This window comes from Mus caroli, unplaced genomic scaffold (genome assembly GCF_978045245.1).
Source record: "Mus caroli unplaced genomic scaffold, Mus_caroli_1 scaffold_7, whole genome shotgun sequence".
Taxonomy (NCBI): domain Eukaryota; kingdom Metazoa; phylum Chordata; class Mammalia; order Rodentia; family Muridae; genus Mus; species Mus caroli.
In genome coordinates this window covers 63,869,178-63,885,524 of record NW_028227262.1, presented here as the reverse complement: position 1 = coordinate 63,885,524, position 16,347 = coordinate 63,869,178, and the positions used below count along the sequence as shown (strand labels likewise).

The window sequence follows — 16,347 nt, the reverse complement described above, 5'->3', positions numbered from 1 at the left end:
TGTCACCCTGCCTCTACCACCTCAACCCTAGGATTGATATCCTGTTATGTGGGTGCTGGGGATCAAACCCAGGTCCTCGTGCTATGTGGCAAGCTCAGCCACAATTGGCTCACTTAAAAAGTCACTGCTGGGCAGTGGTGGCGCACGCCTTTAATCCCAGCACTTGGGAGGCAGAGGCAGGCGGATTTCTGAGTTCAAGGCCAGCCTGGTCTACAGAGTGAGTTCCAGGACAGCCAGGGATACACAGAAAAACCCTGTCTCGAAAAACAAAAAGTCAAATTTAGGAGTCAGAGGCAGGTGGATCTCTGAGTTTGAGGCCAGCCTGGTCCACATAGAGCCTTTGATCCCAGCACTAGGGAGGCAGAGCTTTATTGAGTTTGAGGTCCACCGCCTCTTCAGAGTGAGTTCCAGGACAGCCAAGGCTACACAGAGAAACTTTGTCTCAAATACCATGCCCCCCTCCCCACCAAGAGAGAGAGAACTTGTCTGAAAAAAAAAAAAAAGACAAAAACTCAATCACTAAACAATTACTAAGTTATCTCCCCCTCCCCCACCCCCAAAGTCACTATGAAACGATAGCAGAGCACACAGGTCCCCTGTCAAGGCATAGTCAACTGGGACACAAAACAATAAAAGGTATAGTAGTCAGGTCTAGTTGCATAAATAGACCTGTCCTCTCTCCCAGCCTCGTGTACATTCATTTTTTGTGTCTACTTAAGGGGTCCTCATATGCGAGGTCCACTTATTACTGCTCCATAAACGACACTCTGCAATGTCAAGAAAGTCCCCAACTACTCTGAGGCAGTGATCCAACCTAGTTATTTATAGAAAAAGGAAATCATTTTTTTTCTTTTTTAACTTTATGCATGTGATTGATTTACCTTTATGTATCTATGTGCCTGCCTGGTGCCTGAGGAGGTTGGAAGAGGGGTCATCAGAGCCCCCGGAACTGGAGTTACAGATAGTTGGAAACCAGTATTGGAAACCAAACCGGGGTCCTCGGCTAGAGTAACACGTGCATTTCTCTTTCAGACAGGTTTCATGTACTCACTATGTAGTTGAGGGTTGACCTTGAACTTCTGGTCCTCCCTGCCCTCACCTCCTGAATGCAGAAGTTATAGGCATAGTCGGAATGCTGGTTTTAAGCAGTGTTGTGGCTCAAAGTTCTGCACTCATGTGTTCAAAGCAAACCTCTCCCAAACATAGAATAAAAATGTTGCCACCAGAGGGAGGGAAAAATTTTAAACCGAGTGAGCCCAGCAACCAAATTGCTTTTCAGGATGGAGGGTCAGAGCAAAAATAATTAAGACAGTCTTCTCTGGGTCTAAAAACTTTGTTCGGTGTTGGAGGTAAGGACGAGGGGCTGCTTAAGCAGGAAGATGGCTGCAAACTTTTGGCCAGCCTGGGATACATAGTGAGACCCTGTCTCAAACACCAGACAGTGGGAAAAGCAACTATGGACTCTTAAGAACACAGCTAGGATAGGCTGGAGGGTGGGGAGTGGGGAGTAGGGGTCCTCCCCTGAGCTACTCCATCAGCCCTCATTCATGCTGTCCATCCGACATAAGCTACCGAGTCAGACACAGTCTACCAGAAGTCCAAGCACAAAGTCAGGCCAGGTTCCACCCAATCAAGCAACCAAGACACCAAAAGCCCTGAATTGCTAGCCACATCCCAGGGCGGGGTAAGGTGGGGAAGTGAGCACTCGCTGGCTCTGTGGGCGGGGCCTCCCGGGACGGGGTCAAGGGTCAGAAGGCAGAGGCGTGCCCAAGATGGCGGCCTCCATGTACGACGTGTTCTCCTTCTGCGTGGGCGTGGCGGACCGTGTCCGGGGTTCCGTGGAAGTCCGTTTTGTGAACAGCGACAAGGTGAGGCCAGGTCGGACCGGGCCCGGAGAGCCACGCGGGGGAACCCATGCTCACATTCTGGAGTCCGGGCCCCTCGGCGCCAGTCTGGTTCCTGCTTGGGCCCGGGGTGCAGAGTCGGTCCTCGTGCCCAGGCTCGTGGCGATATCGCGCGGGGGGGGGGGGGGGGGGGCGGAGGGGGAAAGCCCGGTCCACTGGCGGGTGGCCGTGCTGCTGCTGTCCTGGGTGGAGTTGAGGCTCTGGGTAGACCTGGGGTTGAGGGATATCCTGGGCCAGATTAAAGCCAAGGCTATCTTGGCTAGGCTGGGGCTTAGTTAGCTACTGTTCTGGCGGCGGTGAGGGGAGTACTTAGCCGAGGGAACGGAGGTATGAAGCAGACTGGGCTCCCCAGCGACCCTTCTGACTAAGGTATGGGTGGAGACTTGGAAAGAGACCTAGGGAACTTGGACCAGAACCTACACACCGAGCACTTCTCCTGAAGGGTTTTAAGCAAGAGAATGACATGATTTCGTGATTCGTATTATGGTTCTTTTTGTTGCTTCTGTTGTTGTGCTTTTGGTTTTGGTTTTGTTTTGAGACGGGGTCTCATTTTGTAACTCCAGCAGTCCTAGAACTCACTATGTAAACCAGGCTGCTCTGCTTCACCAGTGCTGAGATTAAAGACTTGTGCCAGTATGATCGGCTCAATCGTGTTTTATTCCCTGTAGAATAGAAGATGCACATAAGTAAAGGCAAAAAAAAAAAAAAATCACTCCAAATTGTACTTGAGGCTGGACTTGAACTCATCTATCAACACCCAAGTGCTGGGTAATGGGCCTTGTGGCTGAAACACCCCGCCTCCATCCCACGTTTTCTTTTAATACATGTTTTCAGTATATCTTTAGTATCAACAATCCCATTTCTACTTGGTTTAAGAGTTGATTGATAGCCAGGCAGTGGTGGCACACGCCTTTAATCCCAGCACTTGGCAGAGGCAGGCGGATTTTTGAGTTCAAGGCCAGCCTGGTCTACAGAGTGAGTTCCAGGACAGCCAGGGATACAAAGAGAAACCCTGTCTCCAAACAGACAAACCCAAGGAGTTGATCAATAAGAGTTTTGGGGTGGGGGGGCACACTTCACTCAACCAAATCCTTCTGTATGGCTCCTTTATGTTGTATCTTCTCAGTCCTGAGAGCAAAGGTCTCTGCTGGCTTCTCTGCTGGCTTCTCTGCTGCAGACAGGCTTTTGTTCTCTCTGGCACTGTTTTCTCACTAGGTGCCTTTGCCAGTTGATATATGCAGAATGCTATGGTTTTGACTTCATTTGCATTCCCCTGGGTAAAAGTCAGGTTAAATAATCATAATAACAACGTGCATATCCTTGGTCCTTGACCCAAGATGTTATCATTTGCTGTCAGCATCTCCATATCTGTCCAGGTTCCCATTTTAAGTTTCTCTTATCTTTCTGTTCCATAGGCATTGAGAGCAAGTACTCCTATCTGTCCATGGGTAGGAAGCTAGCTTGCTGGTCTCCTTTGTGTCCTTAGCTGCTCACATCCCAGAGCTGGTCCATCTGGGGGCCATGTTTGAGGTGTCTCAGATCAGTAATCCCTTTCATCACCTTTTTAGTCACCGTACTCCTCCCCTACCTTGGCCCAAACTCCTTTCTTCACTTCCTCCTCATTTTTTACTTCCACCAGTCCCTTTGCCCAGTTCTGTCCTAGCCCTCTCTCAAGACCCCAGCTAGTGACTAGGCCTAGTGGCCCTGGCCTGTATTCCAACAACTCAGGAGACTGAGGTAAGAGGATTCTTGTGAGTTCCAGGCCAGCCTGGGGTACAGAGTAAAATCCTGTCTCAAAAACAAACCAAACAACTCCAGCTGGTCACAGTCCTCTGCCTGTCCCTAGGAGAATCACTTTCCCATGTGGACTTAGGGCCAGGTGGCTTACTGAGGGCTGTGGCAGCTACAGTCATCTTTGGTTTGTAGTTTTTCTTTCCTTTTGTGCTGTCTTCCTCAGGTTACCATAGAACACTCATGCCTGGCTTAGACTGAAATGAGAAGTACTCATTCTTTGAGTGTTTTAGAGAACTATCGCCTGAAGTGTGATGTGAGGCAAGAGGGAGGGTAACTTCCGGCACTCTGGTCTGCTTTATTTTGTTTGTTTTTTATTTTTCGAGACAGGGTTTCTCTGTATAGCCCTGGCTGTCCTGGAACTCACTCTGTAGACCAGGCTGGCCTTGAACTCAGAAATCCGCCTGCCTCTGCCTCCCGAGTGCTGGGATTACAGGCGTGTGCCACCACTGCCCGACTCTGTTCTGCTTCTGTGGATGTTAGAAGGAATGCTTTTTAGATATCTGTGAATTGTTATGCCAGGGACCAATCAGTGGAGATGGAATCTAATGAGGTCTAGTCGGTGCCAGTTGGAATGTTATACTTCTTTCTGTACACTAGCTAAAGCCCAGCATGGCTCACTAATTTGGGCTTGCTTTCTTTTAAATTATTTTGATGTATTTGTCAAAACAGTTATTAATGGAAGCTCGTGCACTTTAAAGTATTATTACTTGTGTGTATGATATGTGTGTCTCTGGACATGGATGCGTGTTTGCGCCACATCATACATGTGGAGCTCAGAGGACAACTTCTAGAAGCTGGTTCTCTGTTCTCAAAGTGAGATCTGGAGATGGAACTCAGATCATCAGGCTTGATGCAGAAAAGCATTTCACCCACTGAGCCATCTGGCTGGTCTAATAAAGACTGCTAACTATACTGTACTGTCTAAGAGTTTTGTATATTCCCCTAAAGTTTGTCTTCCCTCCCTTTCTCCCTTCTCTGTCTTTTTCTTCCATCTACTGTGAAACTTATATCAGCAGTTCTCAGCCTATGTGTTGTGACCTTTGGGGGTGGAATGACCTTTTCACCTTAGGGGTCACCTAAGACCATGGGAAAATCCAGATACTTTACAATATAAAGGTAGCAAAATTACAGTTAAGAAGTAGCAACGAAAATAATTTTATGGCTGGGGGTCCCCACAACATAAGGAACTGTATTAAGGGTTCACTGTATTAGGAATATTGAGAACCACTGCATTATGTAGCTCAAGTTAGCCTTGAACTTAAGGTAGTCAGTCCTCTTACATCAGCCTCCCGGATTCTGAGACAACCGGTGTGAGCCACCGTGCCTAACCTTGCATGATTCTTTTTTTTTTTTTTTTTTTAAAGATTCATTCTTTTTTTTTTTTTTTTTAAAGATTCATTCTTTTTTTTTTTTTTTTAAAGATTTATTTATTTTTATTATATGTAAGTACACTGCAGCTGTCTTCAGACACTCCAGAAGAGGGCGCCAGATCTCGTTACGGATGGTTGTGAGCCACCATGTGGTTGCTGGGATTTGAACCTCGGACCTTCGGAAGAGCAGTCGGGTGCTCTTACCCACTGAGCCATCTCACCAGCCCACCTTGCATGATTCTTGATTTTTCATACTTTTGTGTGCTCAAGGAATGAGTGCAGTGTTCTTGAGTGGCCTTGAACTCCTGACTTCCTTCGCCGATGGAATGCTGGAGTTACAGACACCAACAGCCCGCCATTCCTCTGGCTCTCTTTAGCTGTAGTAACTAAATCTTTTCTGCATTTGGTCTTCTAGGACCTAAGGGAGGGGAGCTCTATGGTTATCCTCCCTGTCCCATGCCCACCTCTGCTCCCAGGGTTTCTCTGTGTAGCCCTCACCCAGGAACTCTGCAGCCTAGGCTGGCCTTGGTCTCAGCCGCACGCTGAGATCTGCTTGCTTTTTTTTTTTTTTTTAAGATTTATTATTATAATATCTAAATACACTGTAGCTATCTTCAGATGCACCAGAAGAGGGCGTCAGATCTCATTACAGGTGGTTGTGAGCCACCATGTGGTTGCTGGGATTTGAACTCATGACCTTCGGAAGAGCAGCCAGGTGCTCTTAACCACTGAGCCATCTCTTCAGCCCTGCTTGCTTCTTTATTCTAGAGGACGAAACAAATTTGAAGTCAGCTCTGTGTGTGTGTGTGTGTGTGTGTGTGTGTGTGTGTGTGAGACAGAGAGAGGCAGTCAGCTCTGTGTGTGTGTGTGTGTGTGTGTGTGACAGAGAGAGGCAGAGGAAAAACAGACACACACAGAGACATTCAAGAATTGTTTCCTCACTCTTCATCCTGATGTTCAAAGTATGCCAGGCCAGTCGTCTTAATTTTTAGTGCTGGGATTAAAGGCATGCACCGCTACATCTGGCCAGTTACGCCATTTCAGGATTTGAAATTATCAGAAGATCACATGGGTCTCATTTCTTGCTGCCAGGAAGGCTGAGTTTTCATATTGCTTGGTTGATCTCGGGGGCAATAAAATATAGAGATGGAGTTCCCAGGAAGGCAGCCAAGGGTGTTTTCTGGGCTTTGCCCCTCATTTCACTTGTCCTGTTCTATAGTTAGCTTTTAGAGCTGGGTAGTGACACATACCTGTTATCCCTGCCTAGGAAGAATTATTGTAAGTTCAGGGGCAGCCTAGGCTGTGTAGGGAGACACTGTCCAAAAAGGAAAGAAGCTTTCTGGGTTATTATGTATAGGCTGAGATTTGCTCTGAGTGTGACAAAGGCCCATCTACACCCAGTGCCAATGCTGAAGGGAAACAGGAAGCTGCTGTGGCATCAACAGTGATGGAGCGTTTTCTCTGCCACTCAGCTCCTCTTTGGAAGCACTACCATCACTTGCTAAAGCAGTGTCAGCAGATCCATTAACTGCCTAGGCTCTTGATGTGCAAAGTGTGCCAGGCTAGGTTTGTTTTTGTTTTTCTTGTTGTTTGAGTATTTATGTATTTATTTTTGAGACAGTTTCTCTGGATAGCCCTGGCTGTCTCGGATTATGCTCTGTAGACCCTAGGCAGGCCTTGAACACAGAGATCTGCATGTTTCCATCTCCCTAGAGCTAGGACTAAAGGCGTTCGTACCACTGCCTAGCTCAGGCTAGGCTTCTTAAACTTTAGCATGCATAGGGATACCAGCATCCTGTTAAAATGCAAATTTTTGGCCTGTGAGATGGCTCATGAGGGAAAAGTGCTTGTCATGCAAGCCTGACAGCTTGAGCTCATTCACTAGATCCCATAAAGAGAGAGCTGACTGTTGAAGGTTGTCATCTGATTGCTACACAGTGCCCACACTCATGCATGCACATCTCTCTCTCTCTCTCTCTCTCTCTCTCTCTCTCTCTCTCTCTCTCTCTCTCTCTCACACACACACACACACACACACACACACAGAGTGGGGGGGAGAGGGAGAGAGAGGGAGAGGAAGATGGACACTCTGATTCTGGGCAGGGCCTGAGAGTTTTCCTTTTAAAAACTGGGTAGAGTTCCCGAGGGTGCTCACTTGCACTATGTTACCACACCTTGGAAAGTGCCTGGCAGAATTTTTGAACACCCACTTCTCCGATGGGAAGCAGTTGTCAAGGAGGTTCCCAGGAGGCTTTGGGAGCTGGTTCTAGGACTAGTTCAGTGCTTTGTGCTGGTCACTTCTCCCCCAAACTAGGCTGCTTTCTGTTGGGATATAGGGTGTCTCTGAGACCCTGGAGAGCAGCACAAGGTCTCATGGGGAACTGAGGGTAGTGCCATCCTAGTAGCCACTGCTGGTGTAGGAGGGCCTCAGCCAACTAGGAACCGTGGCCTTGCCCTGGCCATTCTAGAATGTCCAGGTGTTCAGGTGGCTACTAAGGTGGCTCCCTCCTTGGCCAGGTATTGTGGACTGAGAGAGGCACAGCTGCTTCAGCCTCTTGTGAGCTCTTGGAGCTTTGTTTTTGTTTAAAGATTTATCTTCATTTGTATATTTGTGTGTCCCACGTGGGTTTGGTGCCAGTGGAGGCCTTGGATCACTTAGAACTGTAGTTACAGGTGTGTGTAAGCTGCCTTATGTCAATGCTAGAAACCAAATAGGTCTTGTGGGAGAGCAGTAAACACTCTAAATTCTCTAGTCCTGTTTTATTTATATGTGTGTGTGTGCGTGCGTGTGCTCGCGCCATCTGTGTATGTAGATGTACATGCCTGTGTATGTGAACAGAGGCTAGAAGAAAGCATTGGGTTTCCTCTTCTATTACATTCCACCTGTTCCCCTGAGGTAGGGTCTCCCTGAGTCTGGGGCTCATGACTTGGCTTGGCTGAAAGCCAGCAGGCCCCAGTCCTCTTCCTGTTTCTGTCCTGTCTGGAGCTAGGGTTCCAAACAAACAAACCAAGGTCTTATGTAGCTCAGGCTAGCCTGAAACTTCTTATCCCCCTATTTCCATGTGCTAGGATAATAGCCATGTGTCACTTGGCAGGTTTGAAGCAATGTCTTACCCTGTCTGTTCTTTGCCTTGTTAGGGAAAGGGACTGTTTGCCACACAGCTGATTCGGAAGGGAGAGACCATCTTCATTGAAAGGCCTCTGGTAGCTGCGCAGTTCCTCTGGAATGCACTTTATCAGTACAGGGGTGAGCACATCTTGCCTGCTTCAGGGGGCTGCTGAGATGTTCATTCTGCGCATGAAGCTGAGCCTCACACTTCTCCTGGCCAACATCCTGGAAGGAAATGCTGTCTTTCCTTGGAGCATAGGGCCTGAAAACCAGGGCTCTGGCTACCTTTGTGTTTGGGGCTGTGTACCTGCGATGGGAGGTGCCTCCAAAATGCTCCTTGGGAAGGATTCTCTCTTAGCCATAACTTAAGAGTCTCCTCCCATGGGCATCATGCTGAAGGGCTCTGTACCTGAGACATCCCGACTGAAACACTGTGTATAACCCCTGCTCAGCCAAGACTGAGTTAGGTGTACTTGGCCAGCCTTTTCATAGTTTTCTTAAGTTAGAGAGAAACAGAAAGGAGCACCAGACTGAGGCAGGGATCCCCACAGACTGAATCTGAAGGAGAAGCAGTGGGATCAGGAGCTAGAAGGTTCTTGAATGAGGGACTTACTATGTCTTACTTCCCTGCAGCCTGTGATCACTGCCTTCGGGCACTGGAGAAGGCAGAGGAGAATGCCCAGAGGCTGACTGGGAAACCAAGCCAGATTCTACCACACCCAGAGCTATGCAGTGTGCGTAAGGACCTCCACCAGAACTGCCCCCATTGCCAGGTGAGCACCCCTGGGGAATGCATAGGAAAGGAGGCAGCCCAAGGAGGCTTTAGTTCCGTTTTCACTGGTGAGACAACGTCTGAGCAGAACTGCTCCGTTCCTCAAGGCTCATGGTGTAGTATGACAGTACAAGGGCCTAGTCATTGTTCAGCCTTTTCTTTGCTGCCAGTGTCCATTGTTTAGAAAATGTACCCATGTATGGTGGGTCTTAGGGTTTCTATTGCTGTGAAAAGGCACCATGACCACACAACTCTTATAAAGGAAACCGTTTAATTAGGGCTGGCTTACAGTTTGAGAGGTTTAGTCCATTATCAGCATGGCGGGAAGCATGGCAGTATGCAGGCAGACATGGTGCTGGAGGAGCTGAGAGGTCTATATCTTGACCTGCAAGCAGCAGGAGACTGTCCACACTGGGTGTTGCTTGAGCACATATGACCTCAAAGCCTACCCACACAGTGACACACTTCCTCCAACAAGGCCACACCTCCTAATAATGCCACTCCCTATGGCCAAGCATTCAAACACATGAGTTGTGAGGGCAGTTATTAAATCATCACATGGGGACATGCCTTTTTCTTGGGAATCTGCAAGACGCTGGGAAAGCTCTCTTCCCTTCGTGTAGTATAAAGAGCTTAGGTTAGGTGCATGCCCCTACAACACCCTATTTTATCCCCACTGAGCTCTTGCTCTAGGGCTGTTATGGAAAAAAATGCAGTTAGATGAGGTGAGAGCCTCAGGTCCTGTGTGCTAACCTCCACTCTACCTAACAGGTGATGTACTGCAGTGCAGAATGTCGGCTAGCAGCTGCAGAGCAGTACCACCAAATCCTGTGCCCAGGCCCATCCCAGAATGACCCCCGGCACCCCCTCAATAAGCTGCAGGAGGCATGGAGGTAAGTCTCTTCCTCTTCCCTACTCTTCCCTCCATTCCTGCCTCAGCTCAGCAGCTGTGGGGAGCTTTGGTGAAGAAGTCACAGTTTTGGCAGCCTGTCTTTAATCTGAACAGCCAGCCCTACCATCTTCAGTACTTTAGACACTACACTGCCACAGGGTCCACCCAACCCTAAGGGATACAAAGTTGCCTAAGTCCAGCCTTTGATAACTGATGGACTAGGCAGGAAGTGTGTCTGTAGCCTTCATGCTGGGTTTGCCTGGCTCTGCTCCTAGGGAGGGGTCTTGTAAGTTACATGTTTTTTCTCTTTCCCTAGGAGTGTTCACTATCCTCCTGAGACTGCGAGTATAATGCTGATGGCCCGGATGGTAGCCACAGTGAAACAGGTGAGCCAGAGAAGGTGGCCCAGTCAGCCCTGGGTCTCAGCCATCTGACCTTGCTTGGATGCTCTTGCGTCTGGGTTTCCTGAAGGACAGCTGCTTGCTCTGTAGAATCTCCAGAGCATGCTAACTTTAAATCAGGTGTAAGCTGTGGCCCCTGGTTTTGCCTGTCTTTATTTTTCTGAGATATCTGTAGCAGCAGTTCCCAAATTTGGTCAATAGGGATCACTATCCCAGGATAGTGTCTCTTACATCGAGAGGTCTTGTGGACCCCTTCTGTCTTCACTATTCTTCCTCTATGGCCTTCTGTTTTCAAGGTGTTTTGAGTTGGCAAGCCCTGCCCCAGCTGGGAAGTGGCTGAGTGTGGGCAGAGTGGGAAGGGAGGCCTGGGTGGTGGTCATTCCCTGACAGCAGGGACTTGAGAAACATAACACCTCTTTTCCACACGGACGTGTGCATTTGCTGTGTAGGCCAAGGACAAGGACCACTGGGTCAGACTCTTCAAACACTTCTGCAACAATACAACCAACGAGGAACAGTCAATTGTCCACAAACTCCTAAAGGGCAAGTTCAAGGTCGGCTTTCTCCCACAGCCCTTACCCCAGCCCCTCAAGTAGCCCGGGGTGTCTGTGGCTACTTTTAGGGGAAACTCTACATTTGCCTTCTTCTCAGCTACAGCAGGGGTAAAAATCTGGTCCTGAAAATCCCTTCAAAGAATGCACATCCTAGTGCCACTTACCTTTGCGACCTAATATAGATCTAAAATTGGAAGTAGGGACAAAGGGCTGCATGTCCTACCCAGGAGTGCTTATTACCCCATGTGGGAAGGCAAGACTCTGAGGAAGGCAGCAGCAGACACATCAGGCTTTCTGGAGAGTGGAAGGGCTGGGGCTCCACAGGTCAGAGAGCTGTGAAATTCGTGAGGTGAGAATAAGACACTAAGGCCCTCAGCCTTCCTTTGGAGCTGCCCAAGTGGGGAGGCTGCCAGAGGTAGGGGCTGTCCGAGGGAGGGAGGAAGAGGGCGGGAGCGCAGCTGTGGGAAAGGTGTATCTCTCAGGCAGTGTTACTGTACTGGATCTAGAAGAAAGAAGGGGAAAGCCAAGTTGGTCAGAGGCCAAGCAAATCTTAGGGACACTCCAAGGGAGGGTAAGGATAGGTGTTCTAAGCCCTGCTGCCTCAGTCTTGCTGGAACGCGTACTGGAAAAAGGAAGAAAGGTTTGAGTTTACACCCTCATTTGGAGCCTGCAGACTTGGAGCTAAGTACTGCCTGTGTCCCCAGGGAAAGCTCAGGCACACCGATGGCTCCTTTTCTTTCTATTACTTGACTTCCCTACTTACCTGGTGCTAAGGGGAAGTTCCCAGGGCTTCAATGTCCCTCTGTTTCCCCTAAACCAGGACCAGCTGGAACTTCTGCGTGGGCTCTTCGAAGAGGCCCTTTATGAAGAGACTCTCAGTCTGGTGAGTGTGGGAAGGCAGGACCACGAAGCCTTTCTTCCTGGTGCTCCAGGCCTGGAGTTGAAGTGCAGTTGGGTTAGGAAAAGCAAGCACCAGACTCACCTTTCTTTCCCTACAGTGGTTCACACCAGAAGGATTCCGGTCTCTCTTTGCCCTTGTTGGGACCAATGGTCAAGGAATTGGAACCAGGTTAGGAGAGAATGTTCTAGACCTACTAAGTAATCCTCCAGGTTCGATAGAAGATTAATGGAGGAAGGTAGCCACAGATTCTTTGAAGCTGATAGGATTGGGTGTTGTCATGACCTGGATGGGAGGAACGAGGCAGGGGAATCTGCTGCTGGGAATCCTGCTCTTTTGGGAGGGTGGGGTCCTTACTCTAAAAAAAGAACAGCTTTGGATCTGTAGGATGGGGACTCTTCTGCCTGGGCTTAACCTGCCTAGACATAGAGAGCCCTGTGACCTGGGTTGCTTCCATCCATGGGCTGTTTAGTTCCCTCAGCCAATGGGTGCATGCCTGTGATGCACTGGAGCTGAAGCCTCAGGACCGGGAACAGCTAGACACCTTCATTGACCAGCTGTACAAGGACATCGAGGCAGGTGGGTGAGATGGGACTGTGGCTTCCCTACCCTTGGAGCTTCCCTGGTCAGATAGTGGACGTGTTCTTGCCAGGGAGCTCTAAGCTTATGAGGGAAGGGAATTACTCTGTGCCCATGGGAAACCTCAGAACTATCCACAGGACCCATCCAGAGACTCCATGGTGGGGGGAGGGAGAGTGCCAGATAAATAGGTAGTGGTACAGACAGAAGAGCAAGGCTTCTTGGAGAAGCACATTTAGACAAAATGGTAGAACCTGAGTGTCTCAGTTGGAGGGGTGGCAGGAGAGCAGAGCTGATGTTGTCTCATGAGTTTAATTTCCCTTTCCACTGTATCTGCACAATACTTTCTTACAGCAACCGGAGAGTTCCTTAACTGTGAAGGATCTGGCCTCTTCATGCTTCAAAGCTGCTGTGAGTCTTGGACTAGGGAGGAATGGGCCTATCTGCTTCTTCCCTACCAGGCCATCTTTCCCAGTTTGCTCCTTTGAGGCCGACCAGGGCAAGTCAGAAGTATGGTTAGGCCTGTGTTTCTTTGGAAATTTTCTTGGAAATCATTGCTCTATCAGTTCCTTCCTTCCTTCCTTATTCACTCATTCATTCATTTGATTATTTGTGGTGTTACTGGGGGTCAAACCCAAGGCTTCATCCCCAGCCTCCTCCTTGTGTTTTAATAGATATTTATAGTGGGCCACATCCACTTACAAAAGAGGCACAGAAATAAATGGTCTGTTGTAGGTGCCCTCAGATCCCATGCCTCCCTCCCTCAGTGAGACAATGGGACATAACTGAGAACAATGGTCAGTCTGGGGTGTGTGTGGAACCCAGTGATACAAGGCACATTTTATTTTCACTGTGGTCTTCAGGAAAGAACACTGGGCAGGGAGACAGGAAATGGGCTTTCAGCCCTGCCTTTCCCTGTAGTGTTTAACCACAAAGAAAGTGACCCAGAGCTCTGTTGAAATAAAAATTTTTTTAAAAAGAGTCTTGACACAAGAGGCTGAAGAGATAGCTCAGCAGTTAAGAGCACTGATTTTCTTCTGGAAGACCTGAGTTAGGTTCCCCACATGGCAGCTCACAAATGGCTATAACTCCAAGATCTGACACCTTCACACAAACATACATGCAGGCAAAACACCAATGCACATCTAAATACATACATACATACATACATACATGATGACTTTTGGACTCCTGATCCCTGGCTCTACCTCCTAAGTGCTGATACTATAGGTATACCATGCCTAGCAGGTTTTGTTTTGTTTTGAGACAAGGTCTCTTGAGTCCTGACTAGACTGGAACTCATTGTGTAGTCCAGTTGGACTTCAAACTCATCGCAGCTCTTACCTGGCTAGAGGGTTACTTGTGTGAATCACTGTGCTTGGCTTGAGAGTATTAGTTTGGTTTCATTTGTTTCTTTATACTTGTTATATGTTTTGAGAGATGGGCTCACTGTGTAGCACTGGATGGCTTAAAACTTGCTGTGCAGATCCCCTCGCTTCACCTCCTGAGTGCTGTTATTAAAGGCCATTGTCACCATGCTGGCTGTTTTGTTTCTGACATTGATTTATTTACACATAGGCTACGGGTGTGCATGTGGAGGTCAGAGTCAGTTCTAGGGATTACACTCAGGTTGTCAGGCTTGAAGCAAGCACTTTACCTGCTGAATCATCTCCCTGCTGTCATTGTGGGTGTAGTAACTCACTTAGGAGTCAGAGGCAAGTGTCACAAGTTCAAGGGTAGCCTGGGGTACATAGCAAGACTCTGATACAAAACTAGTTATGGAATGCTTGCCTAGCATGTGCAAGGTCTTGGTTCTGCATGCACACACACTCTACTCGCTATCTGTCTTTCGTGGCCTAGGCAACCACAGCTGTGTCCCCAACGCGGAGACCTCCTTTCCAGAAAACAACTTCGTTTTACATGTTACTGCCCTGGAGGATATTAAGCCAGGCGAGGTGAGAGGGCTGGGCAGCAGGGGTGGGCATAAGGGCTTTGCAGTTTCTCGGTTTCTCTTTATGAAGCAGCAGTAACTAGCTGGAGCCCCTTTGTTGGGCTGGTGGTGAGTCACCACAGGCCCCAGGGCCTGAGTCTTTTTGGCCATGAGTATGCTCTAATCCCTCCCAGTTCTTCAAACATCTTCAGAAAGTCTCAGATTGAAGTAGTACTATGTGCCCAGTTCTTGATCCCAGCTACCTTTTTGATTTCTTGTGGCTTGGACCACAGGAGCTAGTGAGGATTGGAAGTTCTGGTTGGTGGCCAGTTTCTCCTAAACGTGCTATACCAAAATTAACCTAGAGACTTTGGCTACTGGCTAGTTTTCCCCAGAGCTTGAGGCCAACCTCCATTCCTGTCTGTCTTAGACCCAGATGGGAGTCTTGCCAGCTGGAGGCATGGGGATGGATCAATGCTGAAAGACTTTGGAGGCCTAGCTCTCAGGCAAGGAACAGTGATCGACAATAGATAAGGCAGTTGTTGGGGAAGCTCTTTTCCTTTCTGATGGAGGGCATTGGCAATTAGATCCTCCTCTGTCCTACAGGAAATATGTATCAGCTACTTAGACTGCTGTCAGCGGGAGCGCAGCCGACACAGCCGACACAAGATCCTCAGGTGCCAACTGGGGACATGGTTGGGCTCTGGGCTCTTCTGTCCCCAACAACTGCCTGACTTGTCACCCCTCTACTTTGAAGGGAGAACTACTTGTTCAACTGTTCCTGTCCCAAATGCCTGGCAGAGGCTGGTGACCCCAATGTGACCTCAGAAGAGGAGGAAGAGGAAGATGAGGAGGAAGGAGAGCCAGAAGATGCAGAGCTAGGGGATGAGATGACTGACGTGTGATGTTATCTCGCCTGGAAGGCCCTGCCCAGACCCTGCTGGAAAAGGGGGGCCTGTCCTCCACAAAAGTGGTTGGAAGGAACAACCCCTCCCCTTTGCACCCATTGCCTGCTTTCTCCCTTCTAGCATTCTGCTGGAGGGTAGGATAGAGGCTGGACCCGAGCCCACCCCTTCCCAGACCTCATGCCCTGAACACTGCTGCTGAGCTGCATCGGCCCTGTGCCATCACAAGCCTTCCAGAACTGGCCTTCCCCTGTCATGCTCCACTGCAGCTGTGAGACGGGAATCAAGTTTCAGGTCTCATAGTGTTCTTCCTCTGGGCCCCTTAGCCCATATTCAGCTCATGCATCCACGAGAGGCTTGGCTCCTATTGACTGGCTATTAATTTCAGGGTGGCAACAAAATGGCCAATCAGAGAGCAGACCAGCTTTCTTGAGAGAAAGAGGTGATGTGAAGCCTTACCTCTTCCTTATTGTTCACCTGCCACAACTGCAGCTGAAGTACTGGCCTGCCACTTGCCAGCAACAGACAGGAACAAGGGACTAGGCCTTTAGAACAACACTGCAAAAAGACTCTGCCAGGGGTGCTGGGCTGTTCCCACTGTACACTGGGGAGGTAGAGATTGATCTGTTCGCCAAACCCCAGAATTGCTGTGCTTACATCTTGCCTCTTAGACTCAGACAAGGGGGCTAGCTTGATAAGGTGTGGAAGAGGCCTCTATCAGGATGAAGACGACCACCCTTTCTCAGAGCAACAGTATAGCAGATGACAGGTTGTGCTCTATAATCTAGGATGCCCACTCTTCCCCGAGACCAGCTGCAGTGGCCCAGCAAAGGGTCTCTGGGTCACTGATATCCTCCTTTAGGATCTCCAGAGGAACGCCAGTCTTCCAGAAATCTGAAGGAGCTGGGCAGTACACTTGAAGATGAGCCAGGACTTGTTCCCTCATTGCCACAGATGACCATCTCTCACTTGGGATGGGCACTGCGGAATTACAGCTACCATTCCCCATTTGTTCCCTGAGAGGCCTGCACATGGCTCTGCTAGGAGCTTTCAGGGAGGACCAGTGCCTATGCTATAGGCCCTTTTCAAGGTGGAGCCAGATGGAACATGCCTGACTGGCCCCCTGACCTATTGGGCACACTCCTTCACAACAGCCAGCAACCCCTCTCCCTCTGGTCTGCCCACTTGTCTCAATAAAATGTGAGTGGTGATAGGCCTTTGCAACAATGCCTTGTGGGG

General features: G+C 49.0%; 1 protein-coding gene across 1 annotated transcript; it reads left to right on the top strand.

Annotated features, from left to right (window-relative positions):
- The first annotated feature begins 1,751 nt into the window (after window positions 1-1,751).
- Smyd5 (SMYD family member 5) lies at window positions 1,752-16,335 on the top strand. Its single transcript, XM_021164695.2, has 13 exons — window positions 1,752-1,868; window positions 8,207-8,315; window positions 8,811-8,950; window positions 9,721-9,842; window positions 10,158-10,227; window positions 10,692-10,796; window positions 11,617-11,679; window positions 11,795-11,865; window positions 12,167-12,273; window positions 12,628-12,684; window positions 14,134-14,228; window positions 14,810-14,880; window positions 14,961-16,335. Exons 1-13 carry the CDS (start codon window positions 1,773-1,775, stop codon window positions 15,106-15,108), a joined length of 1,254 nt encoding a protein of 417 aa, XP_021020354.1. The 5' UTR covers window positions 1,752-1,772; the 3' UTR covers window positions 15,109-16,335.
- Window positions 16,336-16,347: the final 12 nt, after the last annotated feature.